Source organism: Castor canadensis, chromosome 9 (assembly GCF_047511655.1).
Source record: "Castor canadensis chromosome 9, mCasCan1.hap1v2, whole genome shotgun sequence".
NCBI classification, from domain to species: Eukaryota; Metazoa; Chordata; class Mammalia; order Rodentia; family Castoridae; genus Castor; species Castor canadensis.
The window spans coordinates 34,942,839-34,963,501 of NC_133394.1; the positions used below are offsets into that span (position 1 = coordinate 34,942,839).

At 34.2% G+C, this 20,663-nt stretch overlaps 1 protein-coding gene across 3 annotated transcripts in view; it reads left to right on the forward strand.

Annotated features, from left to right (window-relative positions):
* Positions 1-20,663, forward strand: part of Bank1 (B cell scaffold protein with ankyrin repeats 1) — a 297,267-nt gene that overhangs the window by 80,825 nt on the left and 195,779 nt on the right. For all 3 annotated transcript variants that reach the window (XM_074041439.1, XM_074041437.1, XM_074041440.1), the window contains exons 5-6: positions 6,194-6,333; positions 16,489-16,594. In XM_074041439.1, coding sequence (XP_073897540.1) covers positions 6,194-6,333; positions 16,489-16,594 — 246 coding nt within the window. The remainder of the gene's footprint in view (positions 1-6,193; positions 6,334-16,488; positions 16,595-20,663) is intronic.

A 20,663-nucleotide genomic window follows, 5' to 3' on the forward strand; every position in this document is an offset into this window, starting at 1 on the left:
AACCAAGATTTTGAAGCCACCTGTATGCGCTCATAATACTCTCATCAAAACAGACCCTTGTTGCTGGGTGTGGTGGCTCACACTGTAATCCCAAAACTGGGGAGGTGGAGGCAGGAAGATCATGAGTTTGAAGTAAGACTTTGTTTCCAAAAAAAAGAGTTACATAGATGGGGTGAATTATAGGCATGTTGTAAATATCACAAAGCAACCCCTTTGCACAATAAATTTATGCCAATAAAAAATTTAAAGAAAAAAAAAGTCAAGTTGTGGGAAAGGACTAATCTTGATTCATAAAAGAACATAGCTTCTCAGACAAGGGACATCCACAGCAAATTAATGGATTTGTGAAATATCTGCTTCTATGGAATTAGTGAAATATTCTTAGTATTCAGAAATACTTTTGGGCTGGGCCCCAGTGGCTCATGCCTATAATCCTAGTTACAGGGGAGGCAGAGATCAGGAGGATCATGGTTCAAGGCCAGCCCAGGCAAATAGTTTGTAAGACCCTACCTTGAAAAAAACCAACATAAAAATAGGGCTAGCAGGGTGGCTTAAATTGTAGAGCACCTGCCTGGCAGGCATGAGATCCTGAGTTCAAAGCCCCAGTACTGGCAAAAGCATATATAATGTGTACATAGATATCTTTGGGTTATATTTTCTATAAATTATTTCTGTTTTTACCTCAGGGGACAGAGCAGACCAAACTGAAACCATTCCCACTAAAATCAGGAATGAGACAAGGATGCCTACTATCCCCACTCCTCCTCAACATAGTACTAGAATTTCTAGCCAGAGCAATTAGGCAAGAAGAAGAAATAAAAGGAATACAAATAGGTAAAGAAACTGTCAAAATATCCTTATTTGCAGCCGATATGACCCTATACCTTAAAGACCCAAAAACTCTTAGATACCATAAACAGCTACAGCAAGGTGGCAAGATACAAAATCAACTTACAAAAATCATTAGCCTTTCTATACACCAACAACAAACTGAAAAAGAATATATGGAAATAATTCCATTCATAATAGCCTCAAAAAAAAGTCAAATACCTAGGAGTAAATTTAACAAAGGATGTGAATGAACTCTACAAGAAGAATTACAAACTCCTGAACAAAGAGATCAAGGAAGACTACAAAAGATGGAAAGATCTCTCATGCTCATGAATTGGCAGAATCAACATAGTAAAAATGTCTATACAACCAAAAGCTATTGTTTAATGCAATTCCTATCAAAGTCCCAATGATAGTCATCACAGAGATTGAAAAATCTACCCTAAAGTTCATTTGGAAACACAAGAGACCATGAATAGCCAAGCCAATACTCAGCAAAAAGAGCAATGCTGGAGGTATCACAATACCTGACTTCAAACTATATTACAAAGCAATAGCATTAAAAACAGCATGGTACTGGCACAAAAACAGACATGAAGACCAGTGGAACAGAATAGAGGACCTGGATATGAATCCACACAACTATACCCACCTCATTTTTGACAAAGGTGCCAAAAATATACTATAGAGAAAAGACAGCCTCTTCAACAAATGTTACTGGGAAAAGTGGCTACCCATCTGCAAGAAACTGAAACTAGATCTTTGTCTATCACCTTGTACTAGTATCAACTCAAAATAGATCAAGGACCTAAATATCAGACCTGAAACTCTGAAGTTACTACAGGAAGGACCAGGAAACACTCTGGAACTAATAAGTATAGGCAAAGACTTCCTCAGTAGAACCCCAGAAGCCCAGCAACTAAGAGAAAGGATGGACAAATGGAACTTCATAAAATTAAAAAGCTTCTGCACAACAGAAAAAATGGTCTCTAAACTGAAGAGACAACCCAGACAGTGGGAGAAAATATTTGCCAGCTATACATCAAACAAGGGACTGATAACCAGAATATACGGGGAACTTAAGAAACTAAACTCTCCCAAAATCAATGAACCAATTAAGAAATGGGTAACTGAACTAAACAGAAGTTTCTCAAAAGAAGAAATTCAAATGGCCAAAAAACACATTAAAAAATGCTCACCATCTCTAGCCATAAAAGAAATGCAAATCAAAACCACACTAAGATTGCACCTCACCCCTGTTAGAATAGCCATCATCAAAAACACCACCAACAACATGTGTTGGTGAGGATGTGGGGAAAAAGGAACCCTCATACACTGCTAGTGGGAATGCAAGCTGGTGCAACCACTCTAGAAAAAAATTTGGAGGCTTCTTAAAACCATAAACATAGACCTACCATATGATCCAGCAATACCACTCTTGGGGATATACCTAAAGGAATGCAACACAGGTTACTCCAGAGGCACCTGCACACCCATGTTTATTGCAGCGCTCTTCACAATAGCCAAGTAATGGAAACAACCAAGATGCCCCACTACTGATGAAAGGATCAAGAAAATGTGATACTTGTACACAATGGAATTTTACTCAGCCATGAAGAAGAATGAAAACTTATCATTTGCAGGTAAATGGATGGAACTGGAGAACATCATTCTGAGCGAGGTTAACCAGGCTCAGAAGACCAAAATTCATATGTTCTCTCTCATATGCAGACTTTAGATCTAGGGCAAGTACAGCAATGTGGTTGGACTTGGGTCACATGACAAAGGGAGAGATCATATGGGAGATATAGGAATAGGTAGATTACCCAAAACATGAAAGCGTTTGATGTCCCCACTCCAGAGGAACTAACACAGAAACCTTAAAGTGACAGAGGTTAACATGAGAAGGAGATCAGTAACCAGTGTAAAGACCAGTTAGAGATGAATCAACTTGGGTTGTAACACATGTACACAAAAGTAATGCTAGGAATATTTCTGTATAGCTATGCTTATGTCAAGTAGCAAAAATGCTTTGTCTTTCTTATATGCTTATGTCTTCTCTTCAACAAAATTAGAGATAAGGGCAGAACAAGTTCTGCCTGGAAGTGAGGGGGATGGGGGGAAGGGGACAGACGGGGGAGCAGGGGAGAGGGTGGGCAGGGAGCGGGGAGAAATGACCCAAACAATGTATGCACATGTGAATAAATGTATAATCTTAAAAAAAAAGGGCAGACCAATTAAAACGAGAAGAAAAAGTTGACAACACTTGTGTATGCTATAATTTACTACACAAATAGCATAAATTAGAAACAAAGAACGTAGTTTTCATTATTATTGTTCACCTGGATATAAAAATCCTATAATAATAATTTTTTGAAAAAACAAAGGCTTTTGAGTGACCTGAAATTTGAGATTTGAAATTCAAGTTGGGTTCCTTTATCATTGCTTCTGTGTAAGTGCATATTTGTGTATGTAGGGAATAGCTCCATGTTTTCTCCCAATGTGTGGTTCTTAGAACCTTGTATGTGACCCATACTTGTGTGTTCTTCCAGGGTTAGATGGTTCTTGCCTATCTCAGTCTAGATGGCAAACAGCAGAATTTACTTTTACTCTTTTTATTTGACCCTTTAAATTAATTGGCTTCTATTTTTATTGAAAAGCTATAAGATATAGTCATCATATGAACCCATGTTAAAGTAAAATTAAACTCAAGCTGTTCAGGGCACTCCCTATTCATGAGAAGGTCAATTCAATAATATTTTACTAAGGAGGGCTTCCCAACCAGTGATTCCATAAGGAGTGCTCCCTCATATCAAGATGGGAATAGTAATTAGGTTTTGATTTAATAACTGCCACTCAACAGATATGAAAATGTAACATCAAATATAATACTTCAAAGGACATTTCTTGGGCAGTTACACTAAAAAAATCACTACTAGTGAATCCTTTGATAGTTTCAAGGTACCTAGAGCTTCAATATATCAGAAATAAGTCAGAACATTTTCACATTAGAGTTTTTTTCTTTTTTTGGAGGTACTGGGGATTGAACTGGGGTCTTGTGCATGGTAGGCAGGTACTCTAAACTATATCCGCAGCCTTCATGCTATATTCTAAGGAAATTAAAATGTTTTGAGTATTTTATATCAAGAACTACCGAGCAAATCTTAACCATATGTCTCTTGTGGTTTTTTTGCCTAACTTTCTTTCCAAAAGGCTAACTCCCCATGGTAAAACTAATCTTTTTTCTCAATTAAAAAATCAGTATCTTCTACCAAAATTATTTTATGCTATACCACAATAAAATAAAAATTTACATTAAGAATCATCTTTATGCAATCAATTTTATTTGGCTCCAGTGATTCAGACCCATTTGCCATATGTACACTCATTTGGCTCATGCCATAAGCTTTCCACCTTTGAGATTTTGTTAGGGTTTCTTTATCTTCTGTATTGAATGAATACTTCTTTAGAAAGATAAGTCTACTTTTCTGCATACAACTTCTTTATAATACAAGTTAGATGTCTAGTTAAGAATATGGGAGGAAGGAATTTTAGGTCCTTGACCTAGTTAACCTTAAGATTGCTTTTGCTGCTTTTAAATTTCTCTGAACAAAATTATAAGAGGTTGATTAACTTCTTCATGGGCTAAAGTAAAATTAATGCTTAAGCCTTATGAAATTTTAAATATTCAAGACTGATGGTCTTATAACTAAAGACTTATTCTAAATCCCAGATGTTTAGTGACAGTTTTCTAGAAGAATTGAGAAGTATCTCTATGACAGAGTGAAAGCTGCCCCTCTCCTCCACCTCATGGTACTGGGGTTTGAACTCAGGATCTGGAATTTGCTGGGCAAGCAAGCGATCACTTGAGCCACACCCCACCAATTTCACTTTAGTTTGTTTCAGGTAGGGTATTGCATTTGTTTTTGTTTTTAATTTTTGGCTGAGGACTGACCTGAGACCACAATCCTCCTACCTCTGCCTCCCAAGTAGCTGGCATTACAGGTGTATGCCACCTTATCTAGCTGCAGAGTGAAAGCTTTTAAGGCTTACCCTATAGATAAATTTAAAGATTTTGTTACTTTTGCACTAAAACATAACCTTATTGAAATGATTACATATTACTATTCTTTCCTGGAAGCCCCAGATGTTTTTATAACTTTAACTCTGCTGGTATGCTAGAGTAGAATTCACAAAGCAGTTTATCCATCACTGAACAATCTGTTTACACAAAGGGTTTGAATGATCCTATGGAGGACATATAGGGCATTCTTAAGATTCCAGACACTATACCTTATTTTCCCCTGGATTTTCATTCTAATCTATGACTTCAAGCACCTCTACTCTTTCCAAATACAATTTTGAGAAAATTGCATATAATCAATTAGAATTTTACTTCTAAGACTGAAACTAATACCCAACTTTGAATGAATGGCTATACTATCATAAATTCTAAAATATATGTAAAGATGATTATACATCACTACATATGTCAGTAGGGAGAAATTATTTAGTTTTTTGCTTTTATTGTTATTTTAACATGTATTTTTGCTTTTTAAGTTTTTTAAAGATTAAATGTGAAATTATACATTCCATTTTGTGGTTTATAGATACTAAGGACATAAAAAACATTTTTTGGGTGGTACTGGAGTACGAACTCAGAACGTCCTACTTACTAGGCAGGTGCTCTATCACTTGTGCCACATATCCAGCCCTATTTGCTGTACTTAATTTTCAGATAGGGTCTTGCATTTTTGCCTGGGGTTGTCTTGTATGTGATCCTACCTATACTCCTGTATAGCTAGGATTACATATACACTGCCATGACTAGCTTGTTTGTTGAGATGGGATCTCAGTAGCTTTTAGCCCAGGCTGTCCTCAAACCACAATCCTCCCAATTTCCACCCCCTAGACTGCTGGGATTACAGGTACAAAATTGATCCTGAAATGTTGTATTTAATTAGACAATAGTAAATTCTTTCTTGTCTAATGGCCTTTTGTTGTGGCAAGAGAATACTATTTCAAAGCACAGAAATCTTTCAGAGAACATGCTTTGAGGGTTTCAACTTTTTAAAATTTTTTTGAAACATTTTTGATGGTCTAGGATACATTGTATCTGGATGAGATGGCATCTTGCTAAATTTTAACCCATTTGGGCCTCGAATCACCATCCATCCTTCCAAGTAGCTGGGATTATAAGCATGAACCAGCACACACAGTGCAAAAAAATGTTTTTAAATGCTAGAAGTTAGTAAAGGTATTATGAATTCTTAAAAACTTCCTTCGTATTCTCTAAAAGACATAATAATACGATATGTGCATTTATGTACTCAACTGCTAACTCCTATTTGTGTCTTATAAGATTTCCCTGCTGGCTCAGTCACTGTCAATGTCTACTGTGATGGAATCATTAAAGCCACCACACAGATTAAATACTATACAACTGCAAAGGCAAAGGAACATCCGTGTGTAGCAGCAGATCCAGGAGAGGATTTGTGCCAGGTAAGTTTGGTCTTCCCATGAAGTTATTCACAATGTAAGCTGAAGAGCTAATGTAGGGAAAGAGGCTTCCTGCTTTGATATGAAGCTTGAAAGTTGATTGAATAAGAATAGATTATTCACCAAAAGGAAGAAAGTAGCCAGCCTCTGTACTGTAGGGATGCAGACAAATTACTTTGCTTAGGTCAAGTAATTCCAGATAAAGCCAGTGGGAGACAAAGTGTCCACTACAACATTGCTATTGTGATGGGCTGGTTTTAAAGCTGTTACAGAGAGAATAACAAAAGAGAGAGAATCAAAGAGCTCTTGAGAGATGAATTCTTAGATGTGAACAACACAAAGCAAAAGAAAATCAGATCATCCATCTGATGCTTTAGGGTTTAGGGTTTAGACAAACTCAGAGGAATGCATGTGGCATTCATCTAGCAATTGCTATTTTCATGTGGACATTCCCAAACTCAGTATATGTTTTCCTTAGTTTTGATTATCACTGTTATCTGACTAGCAATGTTTATTAGAAAGACTAAAACTCTCTGGGAGGTGTGCAAAGAAATATCTTCCAGCCCTGGCGTATCTCTCTTGTATGACAAAATCTTAACTCAGCTGTGGTGATTTTATAAAGCATTTCTGGTTTTCTTAAAGCATCCCTGTTTGGGACTTTTGCCTGTGAATGTCCAGATTTTAGAATGTGGCTATTACATCTTGAAGAATCTTAAGCCATTAACTTAACTTTTGTATTTCGCTTTAGTTTTGTTACCTGACCCACTTTTAACAGACAGAAATCTTGCTTAGTGTGAAAATTTTACCTTAGGTGTGTTGAAACCATGTTTTCAGAGTGAAATAAATGTTATTTCTTTTTTCTGGCTCTTGATAATTAGAATTATAATTTTGTTTAATGGCTTTATTAGGAATGGAATAGAAATTTAAAAAAAAAGAGGTAGTTGGATTAAACAATATGATCTTCAAACTCTGGGAGAGGGGTGAGCTGGAAGGAAAAAATGTTATGGAGTAACACCTGATTCAGGTTTTACTATCAAGAAAGAGCCGTCATAAGCTTGAGGTCTGGGTTGCCAAAGGCAGAGTTGCTCTTACTCTGTGATAGCAAGCCACAGCCTGGCAGGAGTGACATTAAGAGATTAGTTGTAACAGCATAGATGGGTCTAGAGATTTCACTGTTGTCACCAGGGTACTAGAAGTGCTGGGAGATTAGAGCAAACAAACTTTGAGGCTGGGCTGTAAGAACAGATGAAAACATTTTATCAGAGACAGAAAAAAAGGGCAGCTGTACCTCAGATGTTCTTCCTAGAGTCTTGGACTGAGTATGACATTGAGTTCATCTAAGTCCACTCACGTCTGGAATCCACAAACTGTCCGTGAATTCACCGAGGTAGTGCAAAGTAGACTCTACCCTTAATATGCTTCTTCTTGGGACCATTTGTTTTTTTCTTTTTGATATTTGGCTTTGCTCTCACATGGATTAAAGAATTGCATAAAAAGCTGTGCTTTTCCATTTTAATATAAAACATTACAGTAAGTGTTTCTTTCATGTACGTTTGGTAAATTGGGAAAATTGAGCATTTTACAAATGATCACTAAACACCACTATCTAAAAACACAACCCATATTGTAATTTCAGTTTCCATAGTTATTTTGTATGTGTAAGATCACACACCAAAAGGTGAGAATTTTTTCACCATTCTTCCTATATAGGTGAAATGGTATATTGTAAAAATTATACTGTTTTCCAACAAATTTTAATGGTAGATGTGAATTCAGTAGTCTTAAAATTAGTAATAAGAACCTTCTTATAATCATTTTAAAGCTATTGGGCATGTAATAACATGAACATTGTGTGAATTTGAGGAAAGAATTAATTATGAGAATTCTATGCATTTTATTTTTCAGTATTTCTAGAGTTAATAGTAGACTTTTTGTTATCATTTAAAAGCTATTAGGCATATAGTAAATGGCCATTCTATGAATTTGAGAAAAGAAATGATAATGGGAAATCTGGTTTTATTTACTTTTAAAATATGACTATTAGGTTTCAGAGAACTTTACCTGAGGAAACTTAATTAACTACTTCTTAAATAATTTCATCTTTTTTGGATAAATAGTAAATTCTAGCACATATCTTTATAAAAGTAAAGTTTCAAGAGCTTCACTTGAAATAGAAAATGTAGGGATTTTTTTCTTTCTGTACTAGGGTTTGAACTCAGGGCCTTGCACTTGCTAGGCAGGTACTTTACCACTTGAGCCATGTCCCCAGCCCTAAAAGAGAGAATGTAAAAGAGATCTAAATGAAAATATTCCAAAGCCAAGTTTGAGATGATAATTAGAATTCAAGTACTGGTGTTAAAAATACCAGTACTTCCAATGTCACTGACATAATTAAAAACCTTTAAAACTTTCATCTTATTTACCAAACTATGATAAAGATGACTTTGCATAAGGACAACTGGATATGATATAAAACAAAATTGGGTCAAAATGATAAAGAACATTGCAATTATTAAATAAAATATTGGAATCCTATTCATTAATGTAGCTTCTGAAACATACCAAATAATTCTTAGTTGTGTTTCTTATTAGTACAAAGGTATTTTTGTGTTGCATATATTTATTGCATTGCATATGTTATATGTATTGAAACACTATTCTCATATTCATGTTAGGTATACGTCATTTCTGTTTTATTAAATTGTATCTATTATTTAATCTCTGATTTGTTATCTGCAAATACCATAGTGTGAACTCAAATAGGATTGGATGAAGGAAAGGTACTGACTTAGGGAACTCACTGTGAGAAATTTCCCAGTTTACTTGTTTTCTTTGTTGTACAGAAGGTTTTCAGGTGGTTGTAACTCTGTTTATCTATTTTTGCTTTTGGAGTCTTATCCAAAAGCTTATTGTTTCTATTGATGTCTTAAGTGTTTCTCTGATGTTTTCTTCCAGTAGTTTCATGGTTTCCAGTCTTACATTTTCATGCATTTTGAATTGATTTTTGTATATGGCAAGAAATAGGGTTATAGTTTCTCTTCTACATGTGGATATCTAGTCTTCTCCTCACTGTTTATTGAAAAGGTTGAACTTTCTTCAATGTTTGTTACTAGTGGTTTTATTAAGAATGAGTCAAATGTATGTACATGTGTTTATTTCTGGGATCTCAGTTCTGTCCCATTGATCTATATATCTGTTTTGACAATGCTATTTTGACTACTACAGATCTGTGTCCATGTATCCTTTCTTTTTTTATTTTCACTTATTTATAACTCTCCCTTCAGAGAAGACAAAAGGCATTTGAATTTCATGTGCCTCCTATCAGCTTTATTACTTGTTTGATACTTCTGTTAAGGCTTTAAAAGAAGTATGGCACAGTCACAAACACACTCAGAAGTGAAACTTGAAGATCTATTTCTGAATTCACTTTTAAAAATACTACTTGTGTTCTTATTAAGATAGATCAGTAAGAATAAGGCATATCCATTAAAACTCAAAGTTTACTGATAAGTGACATGTTTTTTGTACTATGTCTTCCCCTGTTATAATGGATAAAGAATGGTTAACAACTGATTAGGGTAGTTCAGACTGAACAATTACACTCATCTCAGTTACAAATAATTGAATCAAACAGGAGTTCATTCAACTATTTGTTTAAAAACAGACAGCTGATATAGGGAGAAAGCAAGCATTTCTGGATGTAGTTACTTAGTAATTGACACAACTGTACTGTTGATGCATTATAAATTTTTATATTATAAGCCATCACAGTCTCCACTTGCATAACTATTGACCCAATATGTTTTGGTTTATATTGTTTAGAATATTTTATTAATAACTTTTTAGTTTATAGTTTTTGCTTTCTCATTGGAAATAAATATCCTCTCCATTTTTACTTATCCCACCCTAAACTACTTTCATGTTTCTTGCCCTCATTAGCTGGGGTTGACTCTGACCTTCCTTTTAGAGGATGACTGTGGGAATGTCTCACATAACTGATCTTACTCAAGAGGTCTGCTTTAACTCCCTCATTCTCCAGAGTTCAGATCTTTAACCATAAGGAACATTTCAAAACAACCCATAAAACAAAACACAAGTCTAATACAGTAGAGGCCATTATCCATAATAAGTTAATTATTGTGTTTCTGATAGGAGCAAACCTCAATTCATCAATAACCTTTGGAAACTGGAAGAAAGTAAAATCCTCAGAACAAAAAATATTTGCATTTTCTGAAAGTCACCATGCAATCTTCTGGCCTCTGTTCTAATTACAGCTATAAAATTGATAACAAAACAAGCATATATATAATTGGGAACTCTAAATTGTTTTTATAATTTTTTCTATGCTGTTACTCTCCAAATTCAATCCCTAATAAGTTATATCAATTTTACTTACTAGGTATTGCTCAATTCTCTCCATGTATCTATGGATTTAATACATTAGCCCACTGTTTGTTTGTTTTTTTCCCCTGCTGGCCTAAAATGCTACGTTAGCTTAATTTTTCCCCATCATGAGTTCTTGTATATTTTCTGCTATCTCAAATTCATAGTTTAAGAGATTCTTTTAAGAAGAAGACCTCAGTATGCAATTCTCCTGCTGCAACACTTAAATGGATTATAATTACTGTATGGGTTTTTTTAAAAGACTGATATAAACAATACAGCCTTGTAGAGACTGTACCTCCTCTTTGTTTTCCAGATTGATCCTAGTCTTCTCCCTCTTCCTCTGTATTTCATGGACTGCCCATGCACTGTATCACAAGGCCTTTATATGCATTCCTTCCTTTAACTGAAACATTTTTCTGGTCTCCTTCCCCTCGAACTCTCTTCACTTAGTTAATTCTAATGCATTCTCCAAATTTTAATTCTAGTGTCTTTTCCTCATTGAATTCTTCCCTGTTCTTCCCATGTATCTCCTTATAACACTGATCACATTTTAATTGGACATCTATGTGTGTTTGTTGTTTCTCAAATTAATATTTGCCTCTCACTAGATTCAAGGTTAATATGGCAAAGACATCTAGTTTTCCGTTTTATCTCTAGAACCAAAGACACCACCAGATACGCTACCCAATAAATATTTTGTTAAGTGAATGAATGAAAGGGCAAGAGAATTGTATACATTAAGTTTCTCGCCCAATCTCAAATGACCCACTTACCAGAGCCCTCTGTTCCAACAGCTACTGGCACAAAAGCACAACTCTGTTTTTTTAAGGAAAATATTAAACTGTTTGAGGAAGCATCGTTGCTTCTGAATGAAGCAGAAAGAGCAAGGTAATGAAGGAAAGGACTCATGGAAAGAATCAAGCAAACATAAACAGTGGGGCAGATTCTGTTACACAGCTTGGAAACTAGCTCCCAAAACAAACCAAAAGGATAATTTCAAAAATATTTTAGGAAATGATGGCACAATTTGTAAAAGCCACTTTACAGCCATTTCTTTGAATGTTAGTGCTATATTTGTTTTAAATTTCCTGTCCTATTTTATTGCATGTTTAGCAGGAAGTTAATTCAAATGAGATAGAAAAGGCAAGATTCTATGCTTCGTTTAATGTTTATGGTAAAAAAAATCTGAGTTCTTAGTCTCTCTCACCATTATTATCATTAAATGCTTCCATTGATGGGTCTGCTCAAGTTTGGTCAAATTTAAAGCTTTGAGAATATTTGACATTATGAATTAACAATGTAATAAGGAGAAGGTCAAGCCAAAAAGTTCATTATACTCAGTCTTTAGTCAGTACTCTAGAAGAGCATTAAAATTAAAAAAGTATTTTATCAGATGGCTTTTACATAAATTATGAAACTTGTATGTTTTGCATGATTGATGGGGAAGCAAAAATTGCTATTAGTATTTCTTTTTCCTTTCTTTCATGGTAATGTAACTTTTATCTGGCACATGGATAACCAGGTAAATATTGCACTTCCTCCTTGGCAGCTAGGTATAGCATGACTAATGGCACAGCACGTCATTGGAACTGATATGTGCACATTTACAGGCATGCCCTTTAATGGCATATGGAGTCGTACTCTCACTAACTTATTTTCTTTTGATTGCCTGGAATGCCAGAAAAGAGTGCCGGAGGAACTGCCTTGGGCTATGAAAGTTGATACAAAGCAGTGAAACATGACAGGAAGAGTGAATCCCCAAACTCAGGGAGCCACCAGGTTACCCAGGACTGCCTCATGCCTGGCTTGGATGCTGCAGAGAAACCAGCTTCTATCAGTTTAAGTCACTGTCACTTTGGGTCTCTGGATTGCAATAGCATAACCTACATTCTAAATAATTTAAAATCTATGTGTTATTTGATTTAAAATTTAAAACAACTAATAGACTTATTTGTTCAATCAGTGGAAGAGCCAGTGTGAGAAATCAGGTCTCCTCACTGATACACGTGCATTCTTTTGTCTCCATGACAACAATGATTACTTTTCATCAGTTGTTATATCTGATATGATAGATATGTAACAGATTCTCTAAATACATCACAGGATTTAGAGAAAAAGAATTAATATTTACAGTGTATTTTACAGTTGACTCATTTAAACTCCTGAATAATTCTTCAGTTAAGTATAATTAAGGTTCATATCTAGTGAGTCCTGGAGCAGGCATTTTAGCACAGCTTTTAAAATAATATTTTCTTCATATTATATCATTTTCAAGTCATTTAATGAGACTCTATAAATATCTATATAACCTATATCTATTTAAATTTCTATCTATATAAATATCTAATAGATAACATAAAATCATTGGAAATCACTCAAATTGTTTTGAGTTTTATTTTCTTATGTTCATTTCTGCATTTGTGGTCTCAAATGTTACAATTCTAAGAAATGAGTCATTTGAAACTTAAAGTTGACAAAGGAAAATGTAATGTATATTTTATCTTAGACCCATTCACTTAAATTATTCTTTTATTTTTAACATAATAGCTTCATGAAGTTGAGTACTCTAGAGTAAAGAGACAGAGACAGACAGAGAGAGAGAGAGAGAGAGAGATAGCCTTTTCATAACCCTAGAAAATATTTTCTTTGCACTTTTACCTATCTATGAGTTCCAGTAGGAAATTTTGTTTAAGATATGTTATATAAACTATTTATCAAATTCCACTTCAAATGGCTATCTTGGCTCTCTTTCACAGCACACTTTATGAACAATGGAAAAACCAAGGTGCCTTTTCTTTCTTTTACTGGTGAAATTTAAACAAGCACAGCAATTTGTTATAATAAGAAGAACCAGGCTGTTTTCAGCTCAACTGCCGAATTCCTTTTAGATATCTGAAGGTGAAGAACAAAATGCTACAAACATGAAAGTGGTTTTGTCTCCTATTAGGAACATTGCACAACCCTTCTGTGGTTATTTCATTGAAATGTTTAACCACATTAATCAAGGGTCTTTATTATTACTCTTTCAATGCCACCTGTTTTTCATTACCTTAATATTTTGTGGCTAACCTTAATAGATTTTTTTCACTCAGCATTAATGCTTAAAACTTCTTTTCTTTGTCTTCCTCTACTATTAAAGCTGAAAGCAGTGTGTGTCAAGAGCTTTAACCACCCTTGGAGCTAAGTGTGGTCATGTGAGAGGCTGTTAGACAATGAGACACAGGGGACATCTTTCTGAATAAAAGAAGAAAATGAATAGATCTGGTTGGCAGTGGTTCCTTCACTCAGTTCTCCCCTCACCATGCCACTGTCCTCCCTCTTTCTGGATAAACATGAATATGACATTTGAAACTATACTGATCATCTTGAAACCATAGCACCATACTTTATTCTTTATATTACTCAAATACTATTTCATATTTTCTCCATGATTAAAATTTAGTATTAAAGTAGTGTGTTTTCAAAGTAAAGGCATGTTGGAATCATTGTTTTACAATTTATAAGCTCTGCAGTTTTGGGTGTGATTGAACATACTACACATTTGTATCACATCTATAAAAGTGGACTTTAAAAAATGTATCTTGCAGGATGTTATACAGATTAGTGGTAAATTATGTAAAGCCTAGCAAGAGATCCACAAAGTTGACAAACTTCTAATAAGACTGACAAAAAAGAAAAACAAACTTTTTCATCTGGTTGTTATTGTTACTACTCAAACTCTGAGTCTGTTCTATGCAACTATGTACCATACATGTAATAAATTATTTCCCACCACTCTAGTGATTAAAGACAGTCTCTCAATACCGTCATGCCCAGTGTTCTGATCCCTCATCCAAAAAAAGGAGAAAATTTGACTTTTGAAGGACTGATATGATGTAAATATTCATCTCAAGGATTTTAGCTTTGTATAATAAATGTATTTGGGTGGTGGTTATTTATACTTTATTAAATTTTTAGTTTGTATACAATTGTAGGTTCACATGTAGTTGTAAGATAGGAGAGGGATTATATGTTATATTAGCTGTGTTTTTCAAAGAAGTATCCCAGCTCAAATAAGTTGTCGAAATATATGCATGTAGAGTTGTCCACAGTATGTCCTTCTCATCCTTTGGGTATCATCAGGGTCTGTAATGATGTCTTTTGTTCAGTTTGTGATATTTGTTAGTTGGATTTTCTCTCTTTTTTTCATTGACTATCTTTCTAGAAGTGTGTCAATTTTGTTGATCTTTCAAAAAAAACTCTTCTTTGTTACATTGATTTTTTTCTATACCACTTTTATGTTTAAATTTATTTGATTTTGATATGTTATCTTTCACTTTCATTCAGTTTAATGCATTTTTTACTTCCCTTGAAGCTTCTTCTTTGATTCATGGATTACTTAGATGTATGTTATTTGGTTTCTAGATATTTGGAAATGTATGTTATTTGGTTCCTAAATATTTGTTTCTAAATATTATGAACATCCATTTTGATCCCATGTGCTGAGAGAACACACTCTCTATGATTAAAATTAGTTTTAATCTGTTGGCATTTGTTTTATGTTCCAGGATATGGTCTAATTTGGTATAAATTTCATGGGCCCTTTGAAAAGAAAGTGTATTCTGCTGTTGAATGGAGTGGAGAATGTATGCTTATTAGGTGCTGATTGATTAGATCATTAGATGATGGTGTGTAGGAGTTTTTCTGCGTTTTTGTTAATTTTCTGTCTATTCTACCAATTGTTGGAAGAGGATTGTCAAGGTCTTCAGCTGTACTTGTGGATCTGACTGTTTCTCCTTTCATTTCCTTCCGGTTTTATTCATGTATATTGCAGCTAAGTTCTTTGGAGAAATATATGTTTAGTATTGCTATGTCCTTTCGGTGGAGCTACTCTTTTGTCATTATATAATGTCTTTATTTGTATCCATATTCTTTGTCTTGCATTCCTTCCCTAAATGGAATTTAGGTTAAATTGGTTTTATTTTCCTCTGATTTTTTTTAATACCAAAGGAAATAAAAAACTCCTGAGCATCAATTAAAAGTCAATGTCAATTAAAAGATAATTTTTTAATCTCATAGAAAATCTTGTGACATTTCTCTCCAATAATTAAAGCAATCCATTGGCAAACATGAATGTATTCTCCTTCCTGTTTGTTAGATTATATTTAATGATATTCGTTTCTTTGATTATCAAAGACTGTCATTGTAGGCAGTGCTATTTCTTGTGCCTAAGAATGTTTCTGAAAGTTACATCACTTAGTGATTCTTGCCAGGTTGAACATACACACAGTTTCTCATATCCTATTCAAATTAATCAATATTGAGCACATGAATGCTTTTGGGTGAGGCTGTTACACAGAGTGCAAGAACTGTCCCTGGGAAATTCAAAATCACGCACGTACTAGATGGAATTTTATTTTCAACTCTGTGAGTTGTATCAATTCTGTTCAGTAGGCCTAATGTTTGAATACATTGGTTATCTAATCAATAAATTATTTTCATGCTCAGAACTTCAAAAAAAAAAACCAAAACAAAATTTGTAGTTATATAAATAAAAGTTATAATCATGCTTCCAAAACAATAACTTATTTCTTATATTATGTTAATAATTGCCATTTTAGGTACGTTCTGAATGTTTTGCATTCTTTTCTTTAAAAAGTTATTAGTATTATTAACGATTGTGCACAGTATTTACTATAGCTAATAAATTCTTATTGCATTGCACTAAGATATGCAACACCTATATAAATACCTAAGCTAATGAAAAATTGCCTTTGTATTTGAAATATACAGAATAACATCAAAGAACTTGATGGCGTTCTTGCATCCATATTCAAACACGAGATACCATATTATGAGTTCCAGTCTTATCAAAATGAAATTTATGCTCAAAAACAATGTGAGTATTTTTCAACTGCACTAATTATTCACTAAGTTATGTGTTGCTGTATGTGACTCTTTAATAAATGTTATAGCCAATAATATAGCTAGCTGATTTTTTATACAACTCTTAACTCCTGGTAAAAGGATACACTGGTACAATCTTTTGAAGGTATTTTGGTAATCTTTTTTATTACAGGCCATGAAAATGTGAATAACTTCAAATTAGCAAAGCTACGTCTTGATTTTTATTCTAAGTGTTAAGTACACTTATGATGCATATTATTCACTATATCATTGTCTGTAATTACCAAAAATGGAAATAAATTCATTTTCCAAAGGTAGGTGATTTGTTGTGTAAATTTTGATATAGTCATTAGTGCAATCAGCAGAAATTAATTTAGTACAAATTTATTTGCTGGTTTTAGTGATACTTTGATGTGTGCTTAGTTGAATAGTAGCTTATGTATCATGTATGTTTATGTGTATATAAATTGATAGTCTGAATAGACATGAACCTAGTGTTTAAGATAGTTATGCTTATTTGTTTTATTTCAGGAATTATATACGAGTTTTCTACAATGACTGTATTATTTGTTTGATATAAAAATATACAAATATCAAGAAAAGTATACATTGAAACCACTCATGAGAATTTTTATTTCCAAATGTTAGCATGAGCTCAGTAGTATATTTTAGAAACTGTTCGCTCCTGCATAGTTTTTTGAAATACTATTTATAATTCATTTCCATGCCCAGCATGTGTGAAACACCAAGATGTCATGGTGAATAAGACAGGCATGGGGCTAAAGAATGTGAGAAGTCTTGTGTTGGCATATTGAGAACAAATGGGCAGGATTTTTCCATAAGGTTTCTTTGCTATTTTAGGCAGTTTTATCATCAGCCAGGCAGGCTTCAGGGCAGCAGTAAGAAAAGAGTAACATCCCTAAGGCACAATTGATTTTGATACATCTAAATGTGTGAGAAGCTGAATAATGGTGACAGCTCATCATAGGGAAAAGTCAGTGCTTTGCTAGTTTTTAATAAATAATCTTGTGAGAGTAGTGAAAATTTATTTTTGTTTTCCACATACATTTTAACAATATAAAGTTTACTTATAAAAGTAGACATTAGATTAGGATCACAAAGGAGCATGACATGATTTCTCTTAAGACACTTATAATTTAATTGGGGAAATATGATAATACATGCAATAATAGAAACAAACAGTGTGATGGACTTTTTGGAAGTGATTATATTGACAATAGGATTTTAGAGAAAAGATAGATACATTATTTTTCAGGACATGCTTCAGAAAGCAGGCAGGATTTTACTCATGTTATAAATAATGGAAGTGGTCTCATTGAGGAGGGAAATAGGAAAAATGAATTCTAAGCAAATGAAAGTACATGCAACAGTATGAAGAAGGGATTATGGCAATGCTAACAAACTTCTCCAGTATTACATTTGTTTTAGGTTTATATAACTGTGGAACTTGAGAGGATGGGATGCTTTGGTCTCTTATTTTTACAAGGAAAATTGAGAGTTGGAAAGAGCTATAGTTTGGGACCTGAAATGTCTCCCACCGGTCCATGTGTTAAAGGTTAGTCCCTAGTTTGGCATTGTTGGAAGGTGGTGGAAACTTAAAGAGTTGGAGCCTAGTGGGAGGATTTTATGTTGTGTTTCTGAATAAAGGGGTTTGTGAAATCCCACCCTTCTTCTTCTTATGTCTCTCTTTCATTCTTGGCCACGAAGTGGATGTAATTTCTCCACCACATTCCTGCCATGGTGTACTTCCTTGCCACAGGCCCAAAAGCAATAGAGCCAACTGAATATGAACTAAAACCCTCAAAATGTGAGCTAAAATTAGCCTTTAATTTTATTAAGTTGATTGTCTCTGGTATTTGGTTATACTAATGGAAATCTGACTAACACAGAAAGAGTGGGATAGATTTGGTCCCTTATTTTTAGAGATGAAAATTTCTAGGTTAGTTAAATCAGAGCCCCCGAACACGTATAGCTAATCTAGTAGGGCAGGGATAGTGTTAAATGCCTGACTTTATAACAAGCTCCCAGGAGAAGCTAAGGCCACCAATCCTCAGAGTTCTCACCAAGTGTCAAAATCTTAGAGAAGTGGCTCTTAAACTTGTCTGCACATTGAAATCACTAGCAAAGCTTCAGAACTATCCCACACCTAAGCTATACCCTGTACCAGTGAATGAAGAATCTGGGGGTAGGGACCTGCTATTGGTAGTTTTTAAAGTTTCTAAGGTGATTCCAGTGGGCAGACAAGTTTACCAGACCCTAATTGCTTCAATGTATTACAAACCATCAAAAAATAATTCATTCTCATACTGATTTTTGACACAAAGAAAATTTTAGTTTGTCTTTCCAAAAGGTAGAAAGTTTGTAGCTATGAAAGTTTTGAACCATTACTAAAATTTGGTGATAATTATGTAATTAACAAAAATTTTTATGAAACACAGCTATGTTTTTTAAACACTAATAATGGAAAGTTCATTATAATGTGATAATTTACCCAGAAGTCCTATTGCTGGGTATTGCTTGACAGTAGATGCTATTAAACCTATGACAGTACCAAACAATCTTCATAGTATTAAGTTCTAATTCCTACTTGAAATACAAAATAACATAACATAAAATACATAAGAATATGCAAGGCTGAGTGCTATTGACTTATGCCTGAAGCTGAGATCAGAAGGATTATGGTTCAAGGCCAGCCCAGACAAGACCCCATCCCCAAAATAACCAGACCAAATTGGACTGGAGGTGTGGTTCAAGTGGTAGAGCACCTGCTTTGTAAGCACAAAGCCCTGAGTTCAAACTCCAGTCCCACCAAAAAAAAAAAGTGTATGCAAAATAGACATAACATGTTTTGCTTTCCTCCTTGACCTTCTAGTCTTGGATCAATGTCAGCTACATATTATCTGATCTTTACAACCTTGCACTTGTGTCTCATAATACCCATGTTGAATTGCTGAATAGGTTTGAGATACCTTTGTTCAAAAATTGATTGTAAAGGATTAGGGAAATGCTATACTCTCGAGGAATCTATGAGAAGTATTCTGAGAAGTAGGTTTTGCAAACAGTGAATCTGATGTAACCCCAGATGTGTGTCCTGGCACAGGTCTAGAATTATTTGATGAAATGTTTAATTATTAAAGATATATTATTTATTTATTTATATTTTAGCTGAAATAAGATGGAGGGTAGGGTATTATGAGGGAAACACAGCCATAATGAATTGGCAAAGTGTACCTTGAGCATTGACCTAACTTAAGGAAAATCCATGGAATGACCCACAGACTGACGTGGTTCCTTAAAAGTATGGAGCTAAGAGCTACAGTAATCCAAACTGTTTATCTTATTATTGCTTATCCTCTCTTCTCAATGTCACTGTAGAAAATTCTAGGCTTCTTTTCCTGTCACTAAATTTACAATAAGTAAAATACTATTCCACATCATTATACCTTGTCCAGGCAGTAAACTTCTTCATTTGACATATGTTTTCATGTTTCACTGTAGACAGGCAAAGTTAGGGATGGATGTAGATAAGATGGAAAGTATATAAGCAATAAAAATCTGCTTTAATATTCTCTTATTTTACAATGTTCTATTATTGATTTAAAAATAGCTTGTTCAATGGACAAGAATTTTCCATAGGAAAAGAAATTCTCCCTGGGAGTAGAACAACATAAGATTTCTAAATGAATTTGGTACATTAGTGTAACATAGGACTTTTGAACACAAGAATCAGAAATAATTTATGAATGACTTTGCAGTGTGTGAATCATTGGAGACTGTGAAATCAGTATAAGAGATTGTGATAGCCAATTTTCACTGGTGTGTAAGATACTAGAACAGAGAATATCAAAGTGTACCACCTAAAGAGCAGGTATTATTTTAAGTAACTGCTATTTTAGTTGTAGATTTTATATGAACACACATGCTTTGGGACACCATCAAAAAAATCTAAATGCTGGTGACTTGATGACGTGGTGAAGAAGAGCAGCACAGTCAGCCAACATAATTGTTTTAGCTCCTGTAGCTCTGGCTTGTTCTGTCTG